An 8,118-nucleotide genomic window follows, 5' to 3' on the forward strand; every position below is an offset into this window, starting at 1 on the left:
TGAGCAACACAGCTCTGCTCCATCCCTCAGTGCCTGTCCCTTTTTTTCTCTTTATTTCCTCGGTTGGTGCTTCCAGGCCTGCTGAACAGAAGGGGGAGAGTGAACTTTTTTTTTTAAACTTTTATTGAGATACAGTTAACATAGAATAAACTGCATATATTTAGAGTGTACAATTTGGAATTTTTTTCTTATCAGTAACGTACGTATGGCAATCCCAATCTCCCAATTCATTCACTCCAACCTTCCCCACTTTCCCCACTTGGTGTCCCTATGTTTGTTGAGAGTGAACATTCTTGACTAAGTCTGAATCTCGGGCAGAAAGATTACACAGAGTCAACATATTTGATACATACGACAGTTCAGACTTTCTGTTTATCCTTGTGTCCATCATTTTGGTAAATTGTATTTCTGACGATTTTTGTTTGTTTCACCTACATGTTCTAATATGAGGGCATAAAACTGTTCATGAAGTTCTTTACCTGTGTAAAGTGTGCAGGGTCTGCCGAGGTGTCGTGATGATGGTGAGGGGACTTCTCTCTGCTTCCCTTGGCCATGGTGCCTAGGAGGCGTGCGTGCGGTTAATGTTTCCAAGAGTGACGTTTGCGACTTTATTGATTTCCCTCTACTTTCTGTTTGTCCTCATCGGTCGCTGTTCTTGTCATAGTTCTTTGCCTCCTTTGCCTTCATTTGGGATGATTTGCTGTTCTTTTTCCAAATCATGGATAACTGAGAAGTGTGTTGCTGTATCCCTGAGATGTAAGGTTGTTAGTTATCTTTGATGGTGGAATCAGGTGACCCCCAAAGGGTCCCAGGGGCTCTGGGTGGTCTGCGTTAGGAGTCCAGGTCCTGGCTGTGGGTCACAGGTGGTGTCCACCGCGGGCAGCTGCTGTGCCTTCTGGGGTCCCTGAGATCTCCCTCCCTGGAGCGTGGGGTCTGGGTCCTTCCCGGGCTAGCGGGTGGCGAGAGCCGCGTACACGCTGGGCTCTGCTGGGGGCTCCCCTGACGGGGGGGCGGGGGGTGCAGTCGTCTCCCGTCTGAGGGCCCAGTGGTTCAGCTGGGCATAGGTCACGTCCTGGGGGGCTTCGGATGCGGCAGCCTGTGGTGGGGAGAGAGGGAGGGTGTGTGTTTGGGGTGGGGGGAAGCCTGGAGGTCTGGAGAGGATAGGACCTACCTGACTGTCCATCTGCTTGTCCTCTTCTGCGTCTCTGTCCTTCATGTTCAGCCATCCCCCTGACAGGGAGGAAGGAGAGGTGGCCATCCCCCGTCTGAGTCTTGATCTTGAGCGGTTCACCTGGGCATATGCCTCCTCCTGAGGGTCTGCATCCTGCCTGTTCTGCTGGAGGGAGACAGTGAGACAGAAACAGCATCTTGTGACTCCACTCTGAGCTCCTGCAGTCAGCGTTCCAGTCTTTCACCAGAGTGATGCTTTAAAACCTAAGATCAGATCTGGTCACTGTCCTGATGGAAACTTCAGGGACACCGTAACACCTGGGAGCCTCTGGATTCTTCTGTGGTTCTGGCTTCTGTATTCACACCCATCTCTTGCTCGTTTGGCTCCTGCCACACGGCCATCTTCCTGCAAAAGCATGTCCCTGCCCCAGGACCTTTACACTTGCTGCCCCCACCCCCACACCAGGCCCTCTGTCCCCTTCTCTTGTTTTATTTTCCTTATCAGCACCTTGCACTCTGGACCCTATTTGCTTATTTGCTTATAGTCTCTCACCCACCAGGTGAGCTCAAGGAGGTGAGCTCCCTGCTGCACCTGCAGCACCTACAGGGAGCTGGGGGGATGGTGCTCTCCCTGTGCACCCCTGATGGGTGAAGGAAGGAAGAGGGGCCTGGGGACTGCAGACAATCACTTCTTCATGAATCCTGTTGAGCCTGGGGGCTGCCCCCCAACACCAGAAGGTCAGGCAGAGGAGGAGGAGCCAGGAAAGGGGGCCCTGCAGGAGGGGCCATGAGGTCACAAGGAAACAGGAGGGGTGGGGTCACCGCCGGAGACGCAGGGAGCCCAGAGGGAGTGGTCAGTGTGGGACGCTGCTGGAGCTGGGGTGTGAGGACAGAGACGTGCCCATTGGACTGATGTTGGCAACAAGAAGGAGTTAGGTGGCCTGGACAGGGGCAGGGGTCTCACCAGATGGTCCAGCTGCGCCCCCTCCTCAGGCTGAGTGTCGTTCATGGCAGCGTCTGCTGGGGCAGAACAGGGGGTGTATCTCTTGGCAGGACTCCCTGAGATCCCTCAGGGCTGGAGCCCCCGCCCTGCACCCAGAAGGGGCCTCTGACACCCAGGGGTGAGGTGCTGATGGGGCTTCAGTCCTCACCCCCGCCCCCCGCCCCTTCCCAGCCCCCCCTCCCCCACTGCCTGTGGAAATCTCTGTGCCCTCCCCCCCCACCCCCAGGGCCGCCTCCTCTTCTGCTCACAGAGGGTCTGGTCCTGGGCATCGACAGCTGGGCAGGAGCTGGGGAGGAGATGGGCGTGTGAGGGGGCAGACGGGGGCCAAAGACAGGTTGGGAGTCCCCATGGGGGTCTTCGGGGCAGGAGTTACCTGCTGTGCAGGCCTCTGTCCTTGGGCTCTGGGTCTGCAGCCCCTGTGGGAGGTGGGAGGTCAGCCTCGCCCTGGGCTGGGTCAGATGACACAGGCTCCGCCCTGGGCGTGTCGTGACCCCGCCCTCCATGTGAAATTCAGGAGGACAGAGGGAGCCCTGAACCCATACTTGCATGTCTGTTTCACTACTTCATGAGGTTGAAAAAGGTGAAAAACACCTTAAATTTGTACATGTGAGCTGACAGTAGGTGCTTTTCTTTTTCCCTAGATTTTTAGATTTGAGATTCTGGAATTGTTTTTAAATGCAGTGTAGTTGATTTACAATATTGTAGTAGTTTTAGGTATATAACATAGTGATTCAATATTTTTATACAGTATCCTCCATTTAAAGTTATTACAAAAGAACGACTATTCCCTGGGCTGTACAGCATACCCTTGTTGTTTATCTATTTTATACACAGCAGTTTGTGTCTCTTCATCCCACACCCCTCGCGTGTCCCTCCCGGCTTCCCTCTCCCCAGTGGAAACCGTTGGTTACTCCTCGATGCCTGGGAGTCGGCTTCTGTTTTGCATGTACGTTTCTTTGTGTTGCTGTGCAGAGTCCACACATAAGGGATGGCGTGCAGCACGTGTCTTTCTCTGTGTGACTTGCTTCACGAAGCATAACGCTCTCTAGGGCCACGCACGTTGCTGCACACGGCAGAGGCGCATTCTTTTTTATGGCTGAGTAACATTCCATCATGTGTGAACACACACACGTGCACACCACAGTGTCTTTATCTTTCATCTGTTGGTGGACACGTGGGCTGCTCACATATGGTGGCTGCTGTAAACTGGCTGTGTGAACATTGGAGTGCTTCTCTCTTTTCAAGTGAGTGTTTTCATGTTATTCAGATATATACCCAGCAGTGGAATTGCTGGATCCTATGGTTTTTCTGTGTTTAGTTTTTGAAGAACCTCCATAGTGTGGAAAACATTGTTTCTAAGCTGACTGTTCCCACTCTGAGGGTTCCCTTTGGCTGGTGCCCTCAGCCACCACCTCCAGGGTCCCAGGTCACCCCATTCCCTACTCACCTGACTTCCTGCATCTGTCCTGACCCCGGTGTCGGACGAGGAGGAAGAGGAGGAGGAGCAGCAGCAGGACGAAGGCCACTGAGACCCCGATCAGAACCTTCAGGTACCATATGAGACCTGGGGCACCTATGACATCATGAATGAGGCAGGGGTGGTATTTAATTGAGCGCCTACTGTGTGCACTCGTGCTTGTGTCTGTGCATGCATCTCCTCTCACCCACTCCACCCACTTTACAGATGAGGAAACTGAGGCCAGAGAGGGACATCACCAGCCCGAAGTGACCCAGCCTGGACGTGGCAGAGCTGGGAGTGGAACCAGGGCTGTGGGCTCCCTGAGCTCTCCTCCTGCTGCCCCCCAGGCGGACCCCAGCCGCGTGCTCTGGGGGCTCCTCATCTGCCGGGGGTCTGTCTGAGGGTCTCGCCTGGAGCTGAGGGTCCGTCCTTGTTACCCTCCCCTCCCCCACCACAGCGGGGACTGGGGGAGGGGCAGGCTGCGTGGGGTGGACTCTGTGTCCCTCCCGGGATCCCCCCCCCACCCTGCAGGGCCCGGACGCCCCTGGGAGGGTCCGGGTGGGCTGGGGGCTCTGCCCTCCTGAGCTCTGTGAGGCCCACCCGCCCCCTCACCTCACCTCACAGCAGGCCTGTGAGCACGGGGGGTGGTGGTGGGGGCGCCGGGGAGCTGACAGACACGAACCCGAGACGCAGAGGAGAGCAGCCTCCTGCCCGGGTCCCTCAGCAGGCGCGCAGAGCCGGGCCTGACCCCGGAGTCTGACTGCAGCCCTTCTCTGTCCACTCGAGCTGGGCGCCCTGAGCTGAAGGGTGGGGGGCCGACGCCCAGACCATTGTCCTGCCTCCCCGCCCCCTCCCTGCACAATGTCCCCCCCACTGCTGCCCAGGGGACGGGCCCCCAGACAGTCCCATCCTCGGGGCCTCCCTGTGCGGCCTCCTGTCCCGGGGTCACAGCCGGAAGTCAGACCTGAAGGACATCGAAGCTCTGGGCCACGAGTCTCTCCTTTTACCCGTGGGGAAACTGAGGCCCCGGCAGGGGAAGGGGTCCAAGTCAGGGTCTCCAGAGGTGCCTGAACCGAGGGGATAACTCAGCCCTGCCCCCCCGGACCCTCCACCACCTCCCACAGACCCTCACTCACCCGTCTGCGGGCCTGACTCCGTGGGGGGAAGGAGCTGGTCCTCAGAGCCTCCTGGGGGTCAGGACAGGAGGTGAGAGTCAGGGGCTGCTTCTCCCCCCATCTGCCCTGCTGCTCCACCCCTGGCTGGGCCCCAACATCCCCTCTCCATGACCCCCACCCTTCATCCACCAGCCTCAGAGCCCCTGTATCCCTGGGGTTCCCCCACATCTCTGCCGAACCCCCAGCCTGTCCTTGAGGATCTGAGGGCGTTAGATCCTCCAAGAGACAATGAAACTGCCCTGGGGTGGCCTGTGCTCCCCCTGAGCAAAAAGGCCTCATTGAATCCCCAGTTGTTGAATTGGGGCCTGTGGGTGGGGGCTGGGACCCCCAGAGGGTCCTGGGAGTGAGGACAGGAGGGGGTGGGGCTGGGGCTGATCCTGGAGTCCCCACCTCACTAAGTTCTTCCCCGACACCTGCCCCGTGGCCTCCCCAGGACCCTCCCACTGCCCCCCCGTCACCTCCAGAACCCAGGTGAGGGGAAGGGGTGGGTAGGGGTGGGAGGGCCTCTCAGGGTCAGATCCCCCTCTGGGAGACCCTCCCTCCGAGCCCCCGCACTCCCACCCCAGCCCAGAGCTCTCAGGGGACAGAGCCCTGAGCGGACTGCGTCCGAGGGACAGGGTCAGGGCCCCTCACCTGAGACCAGGAGCTCCAGGGGGTCACTGGGCTGTGACAGCAGGTAGGGGTGACTGCTGAGTGAGCTGTAGCACCTGTAGGTCCCACTGTGGGCTGAGGTCACAGGACTTATGGAGAATTCGGCCTGGAACTGCCCACCTCGAAACTTTGGTGTAAGACGCAGAGGGGGATGGGCTGCCCCCTCCTTGGACAGAAGGAAACTTTCCCTTGTGCTCCCTGACTGACACAGCAGGGTCACGTTCTCTCCTGAGGCCACCGTGGGGCCCGGCTGCACTGAGAGGGAGGGTGCAGGGAGCCGTCCTAGAGAGAGGAAGAGGGTGAGGGGCTGCCGGCCCACCTGGTTCTCAACTGAGACCCAGCAGGGCCTCCCTGAGGACCCTCAGGTCTGTCTGTCTCTGTTTTCTCTGAGTCTCTCCCTCTCCCGCCCACCCCTGTCTCTCTCTGTCTCTCTCCCTCCCTGGGGACCCCTCCCCCCTGGTCCCAGCATCACCCCCGGGGCTCCCCCTGCAGGGCCTGTGCAGAGTCTGGGTCCCTGACGGACCCGCTGGCTCCTCACCTGCCACCAGGATGTCCAGGGGGTCACTGGGGGCCGACCACTCGGAGGAGAGGTTGTGTCCACCGTAGCATCTGTACCGGCCCCCGTGGGCGTCGGTCACCCGGCCCAGGGGGACGTCGGCCTGAGAGAGCCCGGCCTGGGGCTGCCGGCCAGGGCGCTGGGGGAGGTCCTGTCCCCCCTCCTTGGACAGAGCGAATCTGTCGTAGCCGACATCAGAGCGACACTGGAGGGTCAGGCTCTGTCCAGAGGCCACGACAGGGCCGTGTGGGGTCAGGAGGGAGGGCTTCCCAGACACACCTGGGGAGAGAGCAGCCCTGGGTTGCAGGGGCTGGTTCCTCCCGTGAACCCCCCTCTCCCGTCCTGGTCCCCAGGCCTCACTCTCGCTCACACTCTGTGTCCTGTGAGCCCCGTGCTCCCCTCACCCCACCCTCTGAAGTGGGACAAGCCTGGGGGAAAACAAGCATCTAGTAACCAGTCTGGTGCCTCCCCTCCCCCCACTATCTCACGTGGGGCTCCCCAGGGACAAAGACCCCAGTAGTTGTCTGGTATCTGAAACAACGTACGGGGCCAGGAAGGGACTTCCTCACCTGCGACCAGGAACTCCAGGGGCTCACTGGGTTCCGACCACACCTGGGGGGTGTCCCTGTTAAAGCCGTAGCATCTGAACGTCCACCTGTGTGTGGGGGTCACGGGGCCCACAGGGAACAGGGCCTGGGTCTGCCCATCGGGGCGTCGCTGTGCGTCCAGGGTCCAGGAGGACTTGTGTTCTCCTTCCTTAGTTAGAATGAACTGGGCAAATCCCTGCCATGAGAGACACTGGAGAGTCAGATTCCCTCCTGAGGTCACCACCGGGCTCGGCAAGGCTGAGAGGGTGGGTTTGCTGTGGGCTCCTAGGAGAGAAGGAGGCTACTTGTTAAATGGGGCTCACACCCCCTCCCCTCCCCCAGGGCTGGGCTGTGAGAGTCACAAGCCCTGAGAGCAGACCCCCTTCCTGAGGGCAGAGCCTGAGGCTGGAACCCTGAGTGTCCTCTCACCTGTCACCATTAGCTCCAGGGGGTCACTGAGCTCTGAGCAGCCAGTGGAGCTGTTATAGGAACAGTGATATCTCCCTGCGTAGGGCTCTGTCATGTGGGGGATGGAGAACTTGGCCTTGACCCCAGGCTCCCGTGGGCTCTGTCTGTTCCAGGGGGCTGAGCTTCCCTCTTTATCCAGACGGAACTCCTGGGCCCCCTGGGTCCCCTGACACCAGATGGTCACGGCGCTCCCCCAGGAGATCACAGAGCCTGGCTCAGCCCAGATGGTGGGTTTGGGGAGGGTCCCTGGAGGGAAATCAGAGGCTGGGTCACGAGACATGCCCACCCCCAGGTGCCCAGCTCTCAGTCCCAAACCTCCCAGACTCCCCCTCCTTCAGCCCAGACCTGCTGCTCCCCATCCCCATGGCCTGGGGGTGGCCCCTTGTCCCCGTGAGGAGGAGGGAGCTGGGCCACCTGGGGACACACTCTCCTGCCTGCACCTGGGTCCCCAGGCCCACACTCAGCCCTGGAAGAGAGATCCCTGTGAGAGATTTGCCCAGAATCTGAGCAGCACCTCTCCTCCCCGTGAGCCTCCTGAGCCCTGGGGTCTCCTGACAGAGCAGGCCTGGCTGTGGGGAGGGTCCCTCCCAGAGCAGGGCTTCCCCTCCCCCTCCTCCATCTCACCAAGGCAGAGCAGGGCCGTGAGGGTGGGGGTCATGGCGTCCGTCCCTGTGGTCCCAGCTGTGCAGACGGAGGAGACCCTGGTGCCCTCAGGAGCGACAGACCCACAGGGTGTGTCTACTTGGAGGCTGGTCCTCCCCGTCACAGGGTTGTCACGTCAGCAGCCCCACAGGAAGGGGAACTGCCTCTTGTTGGGAGCCTGGCTCTTGTTCCCATGCCACACCCGCTGCCTTCCTGAGACACATCTTCCCGTCGAGGGTGACCCGGGTACATCCTTCCCTCTCAGAGCCTCCCCGTGGGGTCTCCTTCATCCTCAGCCCGTCCATCAGCACATCCTGTGGGGTCCTCACCCTGGACAGGGGTCCCCCAGGCCCTGGAGATGCTTCAGGGAGGATGCAGGTTCCCGCTGCTCCACTGAGCTCAGATCC

The 8,118-nt window shown here is 59.9% G+C and overlaps 1 protein-coding gene across 1 annotated transcript; it reads right to left on the reverse strand.

Moving 5' to 3' along the window:
• Positions 1-141: 141 nt before the first annotated feature.
• Positions 142-7,727, reverse strand: LOC130839335 (leukocyte immunoglobulin-like receptor subfamily B member 3). The gene is made up of 13 exons (XM_057713538.1): positions 7,694-7,727; positions 7,494-7,535; positions 7,031-7,315; positions 6,584-6,886; positions 5,997-6,293; positions 5,441-5,740; positions 4,769-4,819; positions 3,621-3,737; positions 2,547-2,589; positions 2,422-2,459; positions 2,135-2,187; positions 1,172-1,336; positions 142-1,096 (listed from the first exon to the last, which is right to left on the reverse strand). The coding sequence occupies exons 1-13, from the start codon at positions 7,725-7,727 to the stop codon at positions 950-952; spliced, it is 1,875 nt and encodes a 624-aa protein (XP_057569521.1). The 3' UTR covers positions 142-949.
• Positions 7,728-8,118: the final 391 nt, after the last annotated feature.

The sequence above is a fragment of the Hippopotamus amphibius genome, chromosome 16 (genome assembly GCF_030028045.1).
Source record: "Hippopotamus amphibius kiboko isolate mHipAmp2 chromosome 16, mHipAmp2.hap2, whole genome shotgun sequence".
NCBI lineage: Eukaryota > Metazoa > Chordata > Mammalia > Artiodactyla > Hippopotamidae > Hippopotamus > Hippopotamus amphibius.

What these genes read in the sequence shown, in the direction of transcription:
- LOC130839335 (XM_057713538.1), bottom strand. Translation starts at nt 7,727, where the DNA reads ATGACCCCCACCCTCACGGCCCTGCTCTGCCTTG. An exon ending in CCTGGACATCCTGGTGGCAG is followed by an intron (nt 5,741 to 5,996) that starts GTGAGGAGCCAG and finishes TCCTCTCTCTAG; the next exon opens with GACGGCTCCCTGCACCCTCC. An exon ending in CCTGGAGCTCCTGGTCTCAG is followed by an intron (nt 4,820 to 5,440) that starts GTGAGGGGCCCT and finishes CCTGACCCCCAG; the next exon opens with GAGGCTCTGAGGACCAGCTC.